The sequence below is a fragment of the Balaenoptera musculus genome, chromosome 13 (genome assembly GCF_009873245.2).
Source record: "Balaenoptera musculus isolate JJ_BM4_2016_0621 chromosome 13, mBalMus1.pri.v3, whole genome shotgun sequence".
NCBI lineage: Eukaryota > Metazoa > Chordata > Mammalia > Artiodactyla > Balaenopteridae > Balaenoptera > Balaenoptera musculus.
In genome coordinates, this window is record NC_045797.1 from 89,604,346 (window position 1) to 89,624,921 (window position 20,576).

Sequence of the window (20,576 nt, forward strand, 5' to 3'; positions counted from 1 at the left end):
TCAGCTGAAATTTCCAAGCCGCTCTTCGCACAGACAGGATTTCAGCCCAATCGTCCGTAAACTGGAGGAGAAAACGATGTGCCTGACGTGACGTTTCTGGCGCACGGTGGGCGCTGGTAAATTGCACAAATGAAAGATAAAGGTCACGGGAAGTGCCCCTGTCAGAATCCCACCAGAGCAGGTGATTCAGAGTTGACGGTGGACTCGCATCTGCGGCAAGGCTGGCGCCCAGGTCCAGGAGAAGAAAGCCGCATTCATTGTCTTCTACCCGTGGCCGGTCTGGTCCGAAGGCAGCTGGAGAGCCGCGGGTGGCAGAGGCGAGGGCTGGGATGCTTCGGCGGCCCCTCTGCGGAGGTAGAGCCCCCCCCCCGAGCAGACAGCAGGCTCCTGGTGCCCCGCGGAGCTGGGGGGCTGCTTCTCTCTGGGGACCCCCAGGAGGTGGAAAGGCCGAGACCTTTCCCTGTCCCTCGTCCAACAGGGGGGAGTGGAGCTGAGAAGAGCCAGAGAAAGGCCAGTCCCCAGGCGGCAAATGGTGACAGCGTGAGGACTTCCTGGAATTCACGGCGCTTTTCCGGCCAGGGAGCCAGTCTTCTCTGGGCCAGGAAGTAATTTCAGTGAATTACCTCAATGAGGAAAGTCGTATGACTGGGCTTCAGTATGTCCGGGAGCCTCCGTAAGAACTGGCATCCCACAGGTGGAGGAAACAACCCCCGTGCTTGACTCCTCGGCCTGGAAGCGCATGAGGCAAGAATGTACCAGGCCCCCCACGGCCTCTTCCACAAGCAAAGGATGAAGCTCGTTTATTTTTACTTCGACAAGCAAAGGATGACGTTCGTTTATTTTTAATGTCCTTTAAATTTAAACAGCTTATTAGGTCGAGAGCTCTTTTCCTGATATAAGAAGTGAGTGTCCTTGCCACCTAATGAGGCAAACTCAGGCTCCGGGTCCACGCAAATTAGAGTCACAGCCCGCTTTGGCCACTTACTAGCTGGGCAGCCTGGACTAGTCACGTGGCTTTTTTTGACCCTAGATCTTTTACCTCTAGACCCGGGTAGACAGCAGCCACGGGGTAAGTCTGGGGTGGGCTGGCAAGAGGAGGGACGTGTCAGAGCCTGGGGGGTGCAGAGAGGCCACAGAGCACAGAGGCCACAGAGCCCGGGCACGCCGTGGTCCTCCCATCTGCGGAGCAGACGCTTCCCCTCAGCCCCACGCGAGCTTGTCCTCCATGAGCCTGTGGGTGTATTGCACACACACGCGCGCACCCAGCCCAGTGCGTCGTCCTTAGTAGCCTGAAGGGAAAGGATGGTAGCAGCACAGGACTCTGATCTATGTCCTGGGACACAGAAGTGCCAGCCGAGCTCCGAGTCACTGTGACTCAGACTGTCCCGGTGGCCCCGAGGTGTGCCGGCTGCAGGGAGGCCCCCAGCCCTCCAGGCCCTCAGAGCCCTGGCTCCTGAAGCTCTGAAGGCCAGTGTGTGTGTCCCAACAGTTCCTGGCTCTGGTCGTGTGCTGCCATCCGGGCGAGAGGCTGGCTGGGCTGAGCCGTACCCTGTGAAAGGCCTTCCCTGCCTCCCCGGCCGTGGGGGCGGGCAGCCTCCGCCTCAGCTCTCTCTGCTCAGAGCCAGGTTTTCCCAGTTCTCCTGCGCACAGAGAGCCAGTAGCGCCATGGGGATGGCTGAGGGAGGAAGTTGCCATAGCAACTCGCTCCCTCATCCTGCGGTCCCTCCCAGTGTCGGGCAACCCTGCAGTGCCGCGGGGTGGGGAAGGGCAGTGCTGCAGGGGGGATGGAATGTCCCCCAGAGAGCCTTCTTCCCAGGTTGGTGACACTCGCCCTGCCTTCTGCGCTGAAGGATGCCCGCCCCCGAGAGATCTCCCCACGCAATTGCTGATGAAATGGGAAAATTAAAAATTACTGCACTCCTCTGGTCCTCTAAAAGTGCCCAGTTAAAAAGGTCCTCTCCTTTCCTTCTTTCTCCTTTTCCTTCCTTCCTTTTTCCAAAAAATAATTCTGATCCTTCCTTTGCAGCTTACATAACAAAAATCATTTTTAAATGTGATTCATTTCCTATGAAACACATTTTTGGGTTTGGGCAAGTGAAGTTTCCATTAAAATATGCTCTGGAACAACCATATTTTTAAATGATTTTCTTAAAAATCAGATCCAGGTTGCCTTCCGTTAAACACACATAGATATTGTTGACATTTACTTTTTCCACAATCGGCAGACTCCACAACATGGTTTCATTTGGAAGAGTTTTCCGTGCACGTAATAATGGAGAATATGCAGTGGCAAAGCGTCCACAGTGACCTGGATCTGGGGTCCGTTTATCTCCCTAACGAGCGCCTCCGCCTCTGAGCTCACCTCCCTGCCCACAGCTCCGCGCGGAACTGTCCACAGAGCCCCCTGCAACCTGAAGCCCGCTCCCAGGACAGCCTGGCGCCAGCCGGGACCCGCCCCGGGCAGAATGCCACACCCCAGGACAAGGACCCCCGTCCCCGCTGGTGATTAGCGCTCAGGAGGACCCGACGCGTCCGAACCAGACCCTGTGATAGGAGGAAACAGGCACAGAGATTGCTGTGAGCCGAGCAGAGGGGCGTCCAGACCGAGCGCGCACCCGTGGCCGTGCGTGCGGACCCTCCAGGGCTGCTGCCCACACCTCCCATCAGCCCGCCCGGGCCTGGAGGGCGGGAACTGTGCCCGCACCTCCCTTTCTCTCGCCCGGTGACTGGTCCCGGGGACGTGACTGTGCCTGCCGTGAGGGGTCCCTCCCTGTCCCCGACCAGGTCCCAGCCCTCCCCGCCTCCCCTCCCCCTCCTGTGGCCCCGTGGGCGCTTATCCCCACATGACCCCAGTCTGCCCCCCCAGGCCCACTCCGAGCATCCCTCAAATGTGTCCTTTCTCACTTTTCCGTCTGCACCTGCTGCCGCGGTCCCATAAGCGCACCCCATCAGACCAGCTGCAGGTTAAACCCACTGGCCCTCGCGCCAGCAGCTGGCATCGAAGCCCAGCCTGGGGCCGATCCTGTGCACCTCTGTGCCTGCTTCGTCTGTGAGATTGGGTGAAGGTAGCAGAACCCAGCGCCCGGGGCTGCTGGGGAGCCTAGGTGAGCAGTTAGACCATCCGCTGCTTCGTGCAGGCCTCAGTGGCCGCCGGCACTCGCCCTGCAATGGCCTGGGACTACGGGGGTCAGTGGGAGTGGCCATTCTTACCAGCCACACTGCACTGAAGCTTAAGTGGGCTCCGGGCCTGTCCTCCACGCCAGGGGCAGAAGGTCAACAGCCTCCCAGAGATGCAGGATTTCTGTGACCCAGCCCACCTTTTAAAAAAAAAAACAGCTAAGCTGTGTTACTTTGGCTCTTTACTGCTGACGAGGGTCCTGAGTGCTGCTGAGCACCGTCCGTCCTGCCCCTCCTCTGCCTCAGAGCTGGACCTCAGGGCCGGGGGCCGGGCGCCGGGCTCACCTCTCCTCTGCACAGAGTCCCCCACCCAGCGCCGCACACAAAGATGCTCACGACCTGTGACCTGGTCAGAGCCACAGCCTCACTGGCCAGCAGGCTGACGCCCCCCCGGTCAGCAGGCTGACGCCCCCCCAGAGAGCATCCTCGGCCCTCCCCGCCCATGAGAGTAGCTGGGTGGGCAGTGCCGGGGCCCACAGACCGAGGACAGGAAAAGGCAGCTCGCCAACTCTGGCTGGAAAGAGAGCCGGCGCTTAGGTGGAGGACAGGCTCGCTCCCTGAGCCACAGCTGAACGGTCCCCTGGCCGCTGAGACCCGCGGAGACCAGGAGGGCATTTGGGACAGGCCCCTGGAGCCCACACGCCCACACACCGAAGCATCCGCAACAGCGCTGGGACCCTCAGCACCTGGTCTGCTAATCAGAAACCTGAGAAGGACAGCAACGCCGCAAGGATCGGCTGCCGAGGTCCAGGCTGGGAGGCGGAAACCAGACGCTCCCTCGCCACGTCCACTGCGCCACGGGCGCGGAGCCCAAGGGGGGGCGCCGGCTGCTGGGCCCTAAGACCGGCAAGAGACAGGAGCACGGAGGACAGCGCCCTGCTTCCGCGTGCCGAGGGCACAGCGGGGCAGAGGAGGGGGCAGCTCTCGGGAGGCGTGGCCGGGAAGACCCCTGGGAGGAGGAGGTGGCGGGAGCTCTCACCCCGTGGTGCCCGGGAGGACTGAAGGGTCTGGGCCTGGGGGGCGTGCTGGGGAGCGCAGGCTCCCACGGGGGGTGAGACTGCGGCTCAGGGAGACAGAGGAGATGGTGCGGAGGAGCAGGTGGGGACGGGCAGCCTGGGGCAGGGCTTCCAGGAGACCCGGACCTGCGTCCTCCTGCCAGGGGCTTGGAAAATATCTCCCCTGAGTGTGCAATCACCTGGAGAGAGGCTGGCCCCCTGGGAACCCCTGCAGAGGGGGTCCTGGTCTCCCTGAGCGGTGGCCCCTCTGGGCCATCCCAGGCCGCGGAGGAAACCTGGGACCTCGGCCCTGGGGCCTCCAGGATGGTCATGGGCGGGCCCGGCCTAGCCCGCCCAGGGGGTCCCCCTGCTTCCCGTGGTCACCCCGGTCCCCCGGAGCGCCTGTGCTTACAGCAGCCCCCAAGAAAGCTCTCCCTGAGAGTTCGGAACCAGAGGTCCGTCCTCCTCAAGAAAGCCTCTTGGGTTTTCTAGTGCAGGACTGTTTCCTAGAGTCTTCTCCAAGCTAAATGCTTCCAAATGCTTGTCCTTTATCCCAGGTGACCTGGCTCGAGGCCTCATGACCTCGTCGCCCTCAGAGCACTTGGAGGACCTTCCCTCCAGGAGGGTGTGCAGTGCCAGGGTCTTCAGGAGGCAGGGGGCCCGTGGCTGGCCCACAGCCTGGCCTCGGGGGAGGCGGCCTCTCGGGGTGGCGGGTCGTGGGGCAGCCGCATCTCACTCAGGCCATCGGCTCATCTCAGTCCGCTTCTCGCTCTGTCTTTCTCGGCATCTCTCTCTCCCTTCACTCCGGCTGCTTCTCCCAGCTGGCCCTGCAGACACGTCCGGGTGGGGGACCCCCAGCTTCTCCAGCAGGTGCCTGGCGCGGACGCCTGCTCATGGGCTCAGTGGCCCTAAGGAAGCAGCGGTTCCCCTCTGCGCTCCCCCCGCAAACAGCGCACCCCGCCCAGACGGGCGGAGGTCAGAGAGAGGACAGTGTCCGCCCAGCCCCCCGGGCCCCCGACCTGGCCACCCATGGTGGCCCCGGGCTGGACGCAGCCGTGTCCGGGGATCCTGGGTCATTCGTACCCGGCATAGCATCTCCTCCTCCCCTCTGCCCCCCTCTCTCTTCCTCTGTCTGCCCGTCCCCGCCGTGTCAGGCCTCTCCTTCTTGACTTTCCCAGGAACGTTCTGACTCATTCTGGGCTCTTCCTCAGAGGAACGAACCTTCCCGATTCCAGACCCGCACACGGGGTCACCACGTCGGGACCACATGGGCTGTCGATGCTCTGAGGCCCCTTCTGCTCTCTTGTCCCTCCTCGTAATCGAAGGGAAATCAGGACAATCGGTGACGTTTAGGTACCACTTGTGACTGTGCCCTTGACACAGAAACCATAGAAATGTGTTTCCACTCTCCACTCTGCCCCGTTTATGAGACACTGAGAGGTCCATGTGGGTCAGTGAACTGCAAATAGGGGAACAAGTGAACTCCTGTGTCTTTACAGTCAAATGAACTTCCCCCCAAATAAGCGCTATACCATACGATACAGTCGTAGGCCAGGAATTATTGATACAAAGAGGACATTTAAAAAGAGTCTATTTGAGTAAAAAAGCACCAGAAGAGGAGAGATTTCTGTTCTAATCTCAGCTGTGTCCCTCTCTGCGTGACCTTAAACATATAATTCACCGGTTTGGATTTGTCTTCTTACCTTTAGAGCAAGGATATCTGATGAATCTATTTCTAAAAACTTTTGCAAAACTAAGTGTCTATTAAATCATTTAAAATTTGACCAAAAATAAGATGTGAGACAGGGGAAAAGGCAGATTCCACAGAGGAAGGGAGGACATGCCAGAGAGACTAAGAGAGGAGAAAATAAACTGAAAAGGGTTTAAAACCAGATAGCTGTAAACAAGAGGACAGGGCAGGAGGCGAGGCTCAAGGACAGGAAGAGAGAAAACATAAAACGTGAGAAATTATGGAGAATCCCAGGGTTACTCAGGTAGCAGACGGAGCATGGAATCTTTTTAAATTTCTCCTGCTTAGAATAAAAACACTTTCTCTATGAGATGAGATAGAGGCTTCAAAAAGTAAAAGATCTATAACCATGACAAACATAAAAAAGTGAGAACACAAAAAGTAGGCACAAGATTGCAGTTTCAAGGGACCACGTGGCCGGTCCCCGCGCCTTCGTGGCCCTGGAATCTGTCCTTTCTTCTGCCCCGCATGACCTGCCTCCCAAATGCTTGCTGCCATCAGCAGCTTAGGAAACGGGCCTGCTTTTAAATTATATCAGCCTCCTTCCTCTGATACCTTGAGAGGAGTTCTAAACCATCTGTGGACAGGGAAGTGAGCTGATAAAGGCCACGGAGTCACCGTGGCTTTGACCCTCCGGAAGTAACAGCCCCGTGGCCCCGTGGCACACTCCCACTGAAGTCCGTGTCCACGTGGCAGGCGACGCTGGGCCTCACACTTGGCCTTGGTGTCCTGAGCCGCCCCTCCTGTCCCCGTGGCCTCGGGCAGTGGGGCGTGGCCTAGTGCATGAAGCCTGGAGCCTCCCCGGGTGCAGTGGCCGTCCGTCTCCGTCTCAGGTGCCATCCCATTGGTTCGTGGTGTTGAGAAGATTATCCTGGACGAGCCAGCAGTCCCCCCCCCAACCCCATCCTGGTCGGTGGGCTTCACCACCGGCCGCTCACCAGTCCAGGGTCGACTTCTTACCACTAAAGACCAGTTGGATACGGTCACGGACTTTCTTGCCCGAGAGTTGGGGGACGTGGGGGAGGACGATGTGAGGGCAGCGGAGGGGACCCTCACACATCCCCATCCCGCTCCGGGGCCAGAGGAGCCCCCGCCCCGAGGGCACACGAGTCTCTAAACGCCCGTTTTCCACCCCGTGTAAATGGTGTGACTGCCCTAGCGCTCAGTGTAACCGAGGAAGGTGAGTAACCCCTGGCGGCCCATCCCCCATCGTGCGGGAGGAGTAACCCGCATCCAGCCCCCCAGGCCCCTGCATGCCCGACGCGAAGCCCCAGCCGGGCCTGGTCACGGCGAGCGCGGCGGCCCCGAGATGCGTGGACGGCTGGCGGGGTGGAGCGGCGGTTTCTCCAACAGTCACCTTTTGTATGTTCTTTTTTGCATGGGTCCTCCGCGTCCAATTCCAATTCTGACCGCGGCTGCCCCAGCTCTGGTCTAGCCCCTGCTGCTGGACGAGCATGTGCTCCGGCAGCAGTGCCCCATGGACGCACCCCGTTATTGAGAGGGACGTCAGGACTGCTAGGTACGTTGGCCGCCCCTGGATGAGCCCGGGACGCCGGGCAGCAAGCGGTTCAGTGTGGTGCCCAGGGGTCCGAGGTAGCTCCCGCCCCGGCAAGGAGGCATGAGCCGCGCCGATGCATGAACGGGCAGTGCAGAGCCGCATGCAGCATGGACAACAGGACTGGCGTCGCAGCTCCCGCCCCGCTGCCCGAACAGCCGAACCTGCACCTCGAGTGTCCCCGGAACTGGGCCCAGGAGAGGGCCAGGCCCAGCCCCCGCTCTGGCCGGGGCCAGCACCCCGGAGCCCTTACGGTCCGGCTTTGACGGCCAGGGCCTGGGCAGCACCCACCCTCCAAGGGCACCCTGGGGGCCTGAGCGGGGGGATGGGCAGAAGAGGGTTGTCACGGCTCTCGCTAGAGGTGACCCAAGGCCGATGGCAGGCGTGTGAGCCTCTAAGGCAGAATTTAAACCTACTAGTAAACACTGTTTATCAGCGGGTTGTATGGTAAGCGTATCACCCAAACGGTCTTGGCAGAACGGAGCCTGTGCTCTGGTGAGTGCAGGCAGCGGGCATTGTGGCTCTGGTGAAAGCCCTGCGCCCACCAAGCCACCACCCATGCCCACCCCACGGCTCCGTGGGCGTTCTCGCAGCCCTGGGTCCCCTACACCCACAACTCTGAACTTTATCTGCAGGGTGACGCTCGCTCTCTTAGCAACCTGAGGCCCAGCCCATTCCAAAATGGTATCTGAATCACCAAAATGAAATTTTTTTTAAAAAGTTATGTTAAGGGTACTTTTATCATTCTTTTTCATTTATTTGTTTGTATTTGAGCATAACTTAAAAAGAAAAGTGCTTGGAACCAAAAGAAAAAGGTGGTTTTGGTTTACATGTCCTATCTGAAATCAAGACTTTCACCCAAAGTCTACTAATATCAGAACTTGAAATGTGTAGAAATTCAAAATCCTGGGAGGTTCCAAGCATCCCGGGTAAAGGCCCTCACATGACTCTCGGGAACAGGAGGAACTGTGGGGTGCGTCTTGGGGAGGAAGGTGGGAGGCCAGTCTGCAGAAGCCTCCCCCAGGCCTGTCTCCCAAGGGCCGGGCAGGGAGGGGCACCCGCCAGCCCCCTCTGCAGGCGAGCGGTGGGCGTGCAGGTGGCATAGCACCGACCAGGACCCCTGCCCCCGCCCAGCCCCCATCCCAGAAACCCGCACTGGCCTCATGGGTTTGTGCCCACGCCCTCAGTGCGTGTCTTCTGTGCTCCTGTGTCACCTGCCACTTTTAACGGGAGGCAGGAAAAGGGACCGGGTGAAACATGGGGCCTGGGGGAGTGGACAGGGGGAGGCGCCCAGTGACATGTGCTTGGCAGGGGTCAGAGGGGGAGAAAGGTCAAAGTTTGCATACTCAATACCGAATTCCAAAAAAAGAGAAACTTACTGGATGTTGTACAAACTGAAAAGTGATTTACGAGATCTTGGCTTTCCTCAGAGTTTCCGGTAATATACCTAGGAAATTGGACAGAAGTGATGTATATTGCTTTTAAGTGACCCGGTTTCTTTCTGCTTGGAGAGAAAATTGCAGAGGGGCAGCGTGAGAATCAGTATATTCTTACTGATTTTAAAATACCTTTTATTTTAAAATATCTTTTAAAATATTTTAAAATACCTTTTAAAATATTTTAAAATGCCTTTATTTTGCACTCCTCTGCATTTCTTTACTGTTTCCCATTTATATGACAAAAAATTCAAAATAAAGATATAGATTTTTAGAACCACATCTCTTTAAGCCAAACAATGTTTTTGAATTGAACTTTTTATATAAATGGGGCAAGTCTTTTACGTAGGTGACCTGAATCATATCACAAATATATTTTCCTACTCTAGACGAGGCCTAATTTTACATTTTCATGGTTTCTTTTAAAATTGAGAGTATTCAAAATTGAGAGTATTTTGTGTTTTATTTAACAAGTTCCCCTGTTAGAGTGGTCATGAAAGAAAGGGACAAAAAAGGCTATTAAAGAAGCACACCATGAAATTCTTCAAAGAACTCCCAGAATCTCAGTCTGACCTTTTAAATCATTATCCCACATGTTCAGTGAGCATTTTTCTGTCTGTTTCAGCTACTACACTCAGAATCAGGGCACGTGTGCAGGTCGACCTCGTAGGGTGGGTTCAAACAGGCGAGGTGAGCCCCAGGGACAGTTCAAACCTGCGGCAGTGCTTTCAGCCTTTATTTGTAAGATTTTTAAAAATAAGTAATTGACTTTATCAAGATGAAAGACCATGAGTCTCCTCAAAACATTTTTCCCTGCAAACCGGCTCTGGGGGAGACGGGCCGCCCTTGCCCCATCCCGCCGGTGTAGCAGGCGCTGGGGCAGACGGGGCCACACCAGACCACAACCACCCCCGGGCCCGAGCACCCTCGGGGTCCTGCTGCTTGGCCGGCGAGGCTGGCCTCCAGGTGGATGGAGAGAGACTGCCCAGCTCTGGGTCCTTGCCCACATCATGTCCGGCAGCCCTGACTGCTGAGAACAAACGGACGTGCATCTGAGGCCGCCCTGGACGCCTTCCTGGGGAGTCCGCTGCCCTCCTGTCGATGGGCCGATGCGACAGCCCACCTGTCTCAGCCCAGGACAGGCGGCAGCAAGGACACCGTGTGTGCATCGTTTAAGGAGAGGCCCTCCTCTTGCAAAGAAAAAGCTGCACTTTCAATGCCTTAATGCAACTACTTATCAAATGCTCATTTCATTTCAAAAGAGAGAGAGGATGATGGAATATGATAATTAGGAGATCACACGACTTCAGTCAGTAGATTGAACTATTTCCATTTCTGCTACCCTGTGTCAGGGTGGTGGTTTTGTACATGGGAGAAAAATCACAGGAAGGGGTTATCTGTCTTACAGAAGGGCGAATCAGAGGCACAGGGGAGAAGCTGGTCTGTGGCCACATTTTGTGATGTGCACCTGTGCAAATCAGAGGATTCCCACGATACGTACTGTAATGCACAGATAGCACGTTCTCCTTTGATGATACGTCTCAGACCCCCATGGAGGTGTGAGCCGCAATGATTCTCTTGGGGGTAGGCGGTTAGGAGAAAGTCAGGAGCACAAATGGCCTTCCAGGATGTTCGGGCTCAGAGATGTTTCTGACGTCCTAGACCTACAAAAGCCACAGAAATCTAGTCCGTTCCTACTGAGACAGGCTAGTTCCAGGAAATCAGAAATCCAGAAGTTTGTGAGTGGTCCTGATTTCTTTTTTTTAGATTTTTGCCTGGATTCTGCAAAAGTGTAAACATGGCTTAAAGCACTTTATTATGATTTTTCCATCGATATTCTTAAATGTCTATACAAGACCAATTTTTCCAGCCAGATAGTAACATGAACTACCCCCAAATTACTTTCTCTCGATATTGCTTAAATTCCAAGGCAGATGCAAGATCACAGACAAGGCAAACGATCACCAATATTTTTGTCTGGAATTTACAGAGATTCTAAGATTACGTATTCATCATTTCCTGTCTCAGAGTGTTTTTACCAATACTACCTTCGGAGTGGAGAGGAAAAAATGAAGAAGCAAGTGTTTTATTTGTCACAACTTTACATCTCTAACCATAGGAACTTAAAATAGACCTGGTGGGAGTATCAGTGACAACTGGCAGGGAAGAGGGAGGACCATCGGCTTGGGTGGCCTCCCCGAGGCGCCAGGCGCCGAGCGCCCGGCACCAGCGCCTGCCTTGTCGGGAGTTTCCATGGAAACCCAGTCAATCTCTGCTGCCATTTCTAAACCCAAGCTGTGCAGCACATGCTGCTCTCTGATTTTATCCACGGGGGATCTGGATGATCCCACAGGGGCCTCCCTTCATGGAAAAGACGTGCTCTTAGATGGGGAGGTGCAAATCGAATGTCTGTGCATCGATTTTACAGCAGCCTGTTACCAAGGGTCCTGGAGCAAAGACCCCTTTTGTTGCATGAATGGTCACATCCACCCACTTCAGAAAACTGCGTATTTTTGAATGATGAGATTTATTAAAGTGAGGAAATTTGTATGTACATCTCAGAGTTTCTAAAAGCCTTAAAGTCTTGAACAGGAACATGAAAATGAGCATCATAGAGCTGGTAGAAGAAAGAATATTTGAGGGCCCATCCAGGGCTGCCTCGTGTGGTCCAGGAGCACCATCTAAAGATGAAAACGCCAACCTAACACCCTAGAGAAACCAGAGCTGGCTCTTTCAGGGGTGGGTGCTGTGAGCGTGCGTTCACAGCCTGCACGGAGCCCTGTGGTCCTGAAGCTCCAGGGGACGGCAGGGTCCCAGCAAGCACAGACAAGCCCCCTCCTCCGTCCTCTTCCCCCGGCTGAGGGGCGTGATCTTGGAGGTTTAATTTCCCCACACTCTCGCAGCCAGCAAGTGGCAGGCCAGGGATTGGACCCCATCGGCCGAACTTGAAACCCTGAAAATAATAACAAACCTTTCAAGAAAGCCAGGCCTCTTTCTGGGAATGTTTATTCTTTCCTGACACCGTGAAGTCTCTGAAAATGAGCCAATAACATTTTCTTTGTTTTCATGGTGACAAAGGACATTTTAAATGACTCTTTTTTATCAGATGATGCATTTGTAAATGGCTTAAACACACAAAAACTACTCCAAAATCCTTTTCTCTTTTTTTTTTATAATTAGTAAATTCTGGTTTTCATTTGCATGATTTTGGTTAAAATGCCTACTTAAATTTGAACAGAATATGTCAACCTCCTCCTGCCTCTATCAAAAAAAAGACATTAAAAAATTTCTACTCATGTTTAAATGAAAAATTTTTAAATAAATTTGCACTAGGCGCTTAAATTAGGAAGACTTTAAGGATTTTTTTCTTTTGACCAAAAAGCAAGGCCACATGTATACTATTGGCTGGTAGGAAACATTTCTGTTTCTTGATACATTTTCAAAACAGAAATGTGCATGGAGATTAGCTTCTCTTAGAATGATTTTTATTGCTTTCAGAATCTCCTCCCTCTGGGGTTGGGGGTGTCTCCACATGAGGTGCCATTTGGGAAATCAGTTAAATTCAGTCATTTAAGTCATTATTGACAGAATAGTCTTGAGATCAAACTTTAAGTTCCTGAACAGCTGTTACTTTAATGACAGTCAGGCCAACAATCTGATTCAGGGTATTGTTTTGATGTAAGGACAGCGTTAAACTCCTTCTGCCTCAAACTCCTATTTTTAAACCCTGATTCCACTTACACACATCGACCCCTTTTCCCTCAGTGCCTTTTTTATTCTCCCACAGCACAGTCTATAAACTTTAACCCTTCATAGGCTATGCCAAGTATCAACTCTATACCTGAGATCTGTAATCATGTTCCTTTTCTCGGGACTAAATGAGAATTGGCAGTTTCTAAATACCAACAATTGATGTCACATCTAACTGTCAAACGGTGACATTCACGCCCTTGAACTCAGCCCAGCTGCATGAATGTCCATCACCCTCCCTGACACTCTCACTGATTTTGAGAAAGTCTGTCTGCAAGCAAGTAATCTGCTGGCCTTAACCCAACATCCAATATCCAGGGTGGCTTTCTGAGTGGAAAGCAAATTGATATCTCTTAGAAGCATTTACATTTATTAACCATTTTTAATTTGTGATTTTTGTCCTTGCCAGGAATTCAGATGCTCATTGAGTAGGCAGGGGATGGGGGGGTAGGGGGGGAGCACAGGGCATGATCTGAGTGTTACTACTGGGTGGTAATTTTGTTACTAAATCATCTCATCCTTGTTTCTTGAGAGTTAAAATTTAGTGAAAAGAAAACATTTTTTTCTTAATTTTTGTCCTTAATTCTTACATTCCTGGTGGGTGCAGATGCACCTGATGTGGGTTGAAGTGAAAGTGTCTTTGCAGGACTGCTTCTTCCTGACATGGCTTATTTAAGAAGTTCCACAGAGGGCAATGGTCATACAACGCTTTGGAAAAACATCCGCTCCCATTAGCACAGTGGCAATGTGGTAGTTAAGAGACAGCATGCAGTTTCCTGGAAAGGTTTAAACTCAGGCAGCCTAGGTGCCCAAACTAATCTCAGCGTCTCAGCTGACTTGGCTTGTTGACCGAGAGAGATCTGTGCCCTACTCCCTATTCAAGTCAGTTAAAAGTAACAAGGATTTTAAGGTAAATCAAAGCTACCTGAGTGCCCGATGACGGTCTGAAAGACAGCTAGTCTAATTCCCAGGGCTGGCACAGGAGGCTGCCCGCGCCGGCCTCTGGGGTCAACCAGGAGCAGGGCTGGGAGGGGTCACTGTGATGGGCCTGCTGCAATGCCGCTGTCTTGAGTTTAGACGGGGACCAGTCTCGGGCCACCGTGTGTGCCTTTTCATGAAAAATCTTGCATCGTGTTCAGATGGTGCAGCAACAGGCCCTGCTGTGACTGGTTCCACTGAACTTGAAGTAATAACGGAAGGGGTGGGAACGTGGGGTGAACACCTGGGGACCAAGGTGCCGCCCGGCTGTGGAGGAGGGGCAGCTGCCCCGAGATCGCTGGTCCCTGGACGGCACCGCTGTGCGCGGAGGGAAGAAGGGGTCTGAGCCGCACCTGGTGGTGGACCAGGATGGGGACGCCCCACGAGCCCAGGGGGGACCCTCCAGCTCCATCTCGCCTCCTCATCCAGGGAGGCTCAGGATTAAAGAGACTTTGGAACTGTATAAATAAGAAAGTGACTTGTTCAGGGGTTTGATGCCTTTCAATGTGCCTTTGTAATTGCAGGTGCCCCACCCCTGGCTGCGACGGCTCCGGGCACATCACCGGCAACTACGCTTCCCATCGGAGGTATGCACGGCTCGCTCCCGCAAACACCCCCTCCATGCTCGGGACCCCTAACGGGGGCTCGGGTTGCCTCCACTGGTGAATTAAGGGTCTAGAGGCCCTCACCCACACAACGGGGCTGTCCCCAGGGGCCTCGCTTAGCACACCAGCTCTCGGGACCACGGCCCCCCTCTGACATCCCCCTCATGGTGCCACCGGCTCCATCTGCAAGAAATGTTTCTCAAGGCACCCAGGAGCACGTCTTTCTAAATTGAAAAGGGATGAGAAAAAGAGGCAGGATGTTATAAGATGCCAGAGGACAGCCATTGAGAGACAAGCAGGCTAATCCCACTGAGAGTGGATCTCTTAAATATTGAGATTTGAGCCACAAAGCTGTACGGTTATTATAAGCATAGATCAGCAGAGCTGAACACGCAGAAATGCTTGACCTTCCAAATCCCAGGCCCCGCCGGTCCCAAAGAGCAGGGAGCCTCTAAGTACGGCGTGAGGAGTCAGTCATATGAGACAGCAAGAGGCCCATGGTCGCTGAATCGTTTACAAACGTCTGTCTTACACCAGGCCCTATGTTAGAAGTAGATTGAAAGAGCCTTTTGGTACAACATCTGCACACAGGTGGGTCTAGACCCCGTGGGCAGGAGCAAGAATTCCTTGTCGTGTTCAGTCAGGATCAACAAGCCAAGGTCAGGACGAGAGCCTTTCTGAACGGAGACCCTCGTAACTCGAAGTCTCCAATGTGGGAAGGGGAGCTGCGTCTAACAAATAAACAAACCATGTTACAACATAGCTGTCGCCTTGCCACCCTCTAAAATCAGATTATAAAGTGGGCAGTCGGAATGTGGATGAGCCCTTCAGCTTTAAATGCTTCCCCAACAAAAACAGCAACAAAAATGAAGAGAAAAGAGAAAGGAGGGGGAAGGAGAGAGGGAGGGAGGGAGTCAGGACAGTTGGTGTGGGTCACCCCACAGCCCGTGCACCGCCCACAAGCAGAGAGGATTGTGTGGGTCAGGGGGGTCCACACCGTGTGGCCGCCCGAGTGACCAGATCCCGGCGTTCAGAGCAGGGGACGCCCCCGGGCTGGCTGGCTCAGCTTGGCTTAGAGACGGAGCTGGCAGGGTGGGCTGTTTCCTCCTCAAGGTCACAGGCTTCTGTGGTCACTTCCCAACTGTTTGGGAGCATCGTTTCAACAGCTCAGGTCTGGGGAAAGTAGGGATTATGATGACCAACAAGGAGAACTGAATTATTCGATTTATGGGTGGATTCTTCACACTGACTTGATGAAAACACCTCGTTCTCTAGACCAGGGCTGTCCACCTGGGCAATGCGGGCACTCGGGGTGAGATCATTCTTTGCTCTGGGGGCCGTTCCACGCGTTGTAGGATGTTGCGGAGCATCCCTGGCTCCACCCACTAGATGCCGGCGGCACCGCCATCCCCATTCGTGACAACTAGGTGTCTGCAGACATGTCCGAATGTTGCCAGGGCCACTGCCATGCACCACAGGGTCGAGAGGAGCCTTGCCAGGTTGTCTTGCTGGTTTTACCAGGCGGCCCAGAGCCAGCTGCTGTATTGTGAATGTAGAACAAGGGTGAATACATTCCAAAAGGGATCCCCAGAGTAGGATCACTGGTTTAGAGAAAATGAAATAAAATAAAATAAAGCTCTAGTTAAGTATCTAAGTCAAGCACATTCTATGCTACTCTTTATTTTAGTTTATCTTAGAATTTATCTCAGTCCTCACAAGGCCAGAATTCCCAGCACTGAATAATGCCTGCAAACTAAAAGTAAACATTTACTGGTCATTTCATATCCAAGTGTTTATTTTACTACTTTTTTTTGGTTTGATATCATGTCAATTTATTCATAATTTAAACACGTGCATGCATTTAACATATATTTTAGAATGGTGGGTATATTCGTATAGCATAAACTTATGAATGAAACGTAATTTAAGCTTGGATTTAAGCTATACTCTGTGCCTGGACTAAATAGCACCAGGATTGCTCTGTACATTTGGCAAGTAAATTTGATTTGGCTTTCAGCACATTTCAGTGCTACATACAGCCCTACAGGGGGTGGCATATTAAAAGTAGAGCACATTTCGCAGTATCATTTATCCGAGAATACCTTCCATGCGTAGAAGTTAGAGTGGGCTGGGGCTCTTGGCTGGGCAGAAGTGGGACCAGGGTAACAGCCCTGTGCACTCTGAATGCTGCGGAAAGACAGAAGCAGCCCCTCAGGCCCGATGACACTTGAAGGTCATAAGTACACATAGAAACACGCCTTTCGGGGTTACTCTTACTTGATCCATTCCCAGGAACATGAGGCGGTGTTACCTACCTGCAAACCACAGGGAAACTCCCCTCAGGGACCGATTCTTAGCCTTCTGCTAAATTGTGCCAGGATACCAGGCAGTCACAGGCACCTCAGAGATACCGCAGGCTCGGTTCCAGACCACTCGCTGCAATACAGCACAGACCACGGCAAAGCGGGTCACACACGTTTTTGGTTTCCCAGCACATATAAAAGTTATGTTTACACTACACTGTAGTCTATTAAGTGTGCAATAGCACTACATCTAAAATGATGAAATTACCTTAGTTTTTAAAATGCTGTATTGCTAAAAAAAATGCTAGCTATCATCTGAGGCTTCGGCAAGCCGTAGTCTTTTTGTAATAGTAACATCAAAGATCATTGATCCCAGGTCACCATAACAGATATAACAATAATAGAAAAGCTTGAAAAGTGCGAGAACTATTGAAACGTGACACAGAGACACGAAGTGAGCAAGTGCTGTTGGAAAAATGGAGCCAAAAGAACTTGCTTGACTCGGAGTGGCCACAACCCTCAGCTGGTGAAAAATGCAAGGTCTGCGAAGCGCAACAAAAAGAGGCCTGCACGCCCGTCCTCGGGCTCCAGGGGGAAGAACGGTCACAGCACGAGGACCCTCGGGTCCCACTGAGCAGCTGTGGCTGGGATTCCCCACCCCCGGCCCCCAGGCCGAATGCACACATCCAGATGCTGTCTACGTTACAGGAGGTCACTCCTCCCTGATGTAGCTGCCACCAAGGACTGTGTGTCCCAGGCACTGTCCCGGGAACTAGGAGAGTCTACTCGGCCCCACCAGCCTCAGAGCCACCCTGAGCAGCAGGTGATCTCATTTCTCTCTGCACTGGAGGAAACACACTCTGAGCGATGACATGTCGGAGACAGAACTCGGCCGAGTGGCCACCGCCAGCGTCACACGTCTGGTCGTGGACGGACCTCTGCACCTGGGACAGCCTGCGAAGTTCACACAGGGAAAGGAGGGCCACCCCACCGACCCCAGGTGGGATCTGGTTTGCCTTGCTCTAGTTTGGGTTGTAATGCTGATGTGGTTTTCTGTCTCAACATCACCTCTGAAGCTTTTTAAAGTCCATTTTAATCAATATTATTGACCATCTCTGATGTTCTATCAAAAAATCCCCATCGTCAGAAGCTTTGTCTCCCCTCTGTCCTCCGTGGAGAGACCTCATTCAGCATCGCACACAGAGGAGTTCAGGCTGTGTCTTAGTCTTCTTGTCTTCAGACCACGATAGAAAAAAAAAATTTGATAGCGAGAGCTCTCTCCCTCAAAGATCCTACTTCCAGGCCTCCTTTCTCTTCTCCTGACCCTTCTCCAGGCTGGCTTGTCCCCGCAGTTTCCAGACAGGCTGGCACAGCGACCTCTTGGCCAGGTCCTCCCCGTGGCCTCCCCAGGCCGCCTCCGACTCCATCCTCCCACCTGCAAATAGCAGCAGGCCCCACGGCCTGGAGCGGGTGCTCCGAGGCAGAGGTGGCACCCAGGTTTTTCACAAACGGTGATGCTGCACGAATCTGACTCCCCCGGGGACGCCTCCCCATCTCGCAGAGCAGTGGCACCCCTCGGGCTCCAGAATGTTCTCTGACAACAAAAGGCAAGCTGTACTGAGCACTCACTATGTACCAAGAGCATTTGCATGTATAATCTCACTCTCCGAGTGTTGCTTTCCTCCTAAGGGCATGTGAGGGGCCAGCGCACGGGACCCACGCTCAGAGGTGACAGTGACCACAGACCGGCCGGGGAGAGCCGGCTGTGGACTTCCTCACCTAGACAAGGATGCCGGGATTCCAGGCCAGCCCGTGTCAGAGCCAAGGTTTCCTCGGAGCCAGAGTCAGGCCCAGACTAATTTCCCTGCTGTGCTATTTGTTCTGTTTTGGTTCTGTTCCAGTTTATTTTCACTCCCAGCCCCATGTCGGCGAGGACGCAGAGCCTCACCTCTCTCCCAAGTTCAGGGTGAAGGAGGCGGGGGCAGGACAGAGCCAGGCTCCCTGGCCAGCGTCCTGGCCTGTGGCTTCCCTTCACCACTAAGGTCCCCGTCTGGGGACAGGCAGGAAAGACGGGCTCCCGCGCAGGATCCGCGAGTCCCTCCCACCCCTCCTAGTCATTCGCTGATTAACTCACGACAAGCATCTAACTATGACCTGCTCTGTGCAAGGCACTGGCCTGTGAATCAGAGGAAGAAAGGAGAATAAACACCCAGGGAACTGACACTCGTGTGGACGAGCGAATCAGAGGAAGAAAGGAGAATAAACACCCAGGGAACTGACACTCGTGTGGACGAGCGAATCAGAGGAAGAAAGGAGAATAAACACCCAGGGAACTGACACTCGTGTGGGCGAGCGAATCAGAGGAAGAAAGGAGAATAAACACCCAGGGAACTGACACTCGTGTGGACGAGCGAATCAGAGGAAGAAAGGAGAATAAACACCCAGGGAACTGACACTCGTGTGGGCGAGCGAATCAGAGGAAGAAAGGAGAATAAACACCCAGGGAACTGACACTCGTGTGGACGAGCGAATCAGAGGAAGAAAGGAGAATAAACACCCAGGGAACTGACACTCGTGTGGGCGAGCGAATCAGAGGAAGAAAGGAGAATAAACACCCAGGGAACTGACACTCGTGTGGGCGAGCGAATCAGAGGAAGAAAGGAGAATAAACACCCAGGGAACTGACACTCGTGTGGACGAGCGAATCAGAGGAAGAAAGGAGAATAAACACCCAGGGAACTGACACTCGTGTGGACGAGCGAATCAGAGGAAGAAAGGAGAATAAACACCCAGGGAACTGACACTCGTGTGGGCGAGCGAATCAGAGGAAGAAAGGAGAATAAACACCCAGGGAACTGACACTCGTGTGGGCGAGCGAATCAGAGGAAGAAAGGAGAATAAACACCCAGGGAACTGACACTCGTGTGGGCGAGCGAATCAGAGGAAGAAAGGAGAATAAACACCCAGGGAACTGACACTCGTGTGGGCGAGCGAATCAGAGGAAGAAAGGAGAATAAACACCCAGGGAACTGACACTCGTGTGGACGAGCGAATCAGAGGAAGAAAGGAGAATAAACACCCAGGGAACTGACACTCGTGTGGGCCTGCGAATCAGAGGAAGAAAGGAGAATAAACACCCAGGGAACTGACACTCGTGTGGACGAGCGAATCAGAGGAAGAAAGGAGAATAAACACCCAGGGAACTGACACTCGTGTGGACGAGCGAATCAGAGGAAGAAAGGAGAATAAACACCCAGGGAACTGACACTCGTGTGGACGAGCGAATCAGAGGAAGAAAGGAGAATAAACACCCAGGGAACTGACACTCGTGTGGACGAGCGAATCAGAGGAAGAAAGGAGAATAAACACCCAGGGAACTGACACTCGTGTGGACGAGCGAATCAGAGGAAGAAAGGAGAATAAACACCCAGGGAACTGACACTCGTGTGGACGAGCGAATCAGAGGAAGAAAGGAGAATAAACACCCAGGGAACTGACACTCGTGTGGACGAGCGAATCAGAGGAAGAAAGGAGAATAAACACCCAGGGAACTGACACTCGTGTGGACGAGCGAATCAGAGGAAGAAAGGAGAATAAACACCCAGGGAACTGACACTCGTGTGGACGAGCGAATCAGAGGAAGAAAGGAGAATAAACACCCAGGGAACTGACACTCGTGTGGACGAGCGAATCAGAGGAAGAAAGGAGAATAAACACCCAGGGAACTGACACTCGTGTGGGCGAGCGAATCAGAGGAAGAAAGGAGAATAAACACCCAGGGAACTGACACTCGTGTGGACGAGCGAATCAGAGGAAGAAAGGAGAATAAACACCCAGGGAACTGACACTCGTGTGGGCCTGCGAATCAGAGGAAGAAAGGAGAATAAACACCCAGGGAACTGACACTCGTGTGGACGAGCGAATCAGAGGAAGAAAGGAGAATAAACACCCAGGGAACTGACACTCGTGTGGACGAGCGAATCAGAGGAAGAAAGGAGAATAAACACCCAGGGAACTGACACTCGTG

At 53.4% G+C, this 20,576-nt stretch overlaps 1 protein-coding gene across 10 annotated transcripts in view; it reads left to right on the forward strand.

Annotated features, from left to right (window-relative positions):
* MYT1L (myelin transcription factor 1 like) overlaps positions 1-20,576 on the forward strand; it is a 406,818-nt gene that overhangs the window by 353,889 nt on the left and 32,353 nt on the right. For all 10 annotated transcript variants that reach the window (XM_036873928.1, XM_036873935.1, XM_036873927.1 and 7 more), the window contains one exon: positions 14,166-14,228. In XM_036873928.1, coding sequence (XP_036729823.1) covers positions 14,166-14,228 — 63 coding nt within the window. The remainder of the gene's footprint in view (positions 1-14,165; positions 14,229-20,576) is intronic.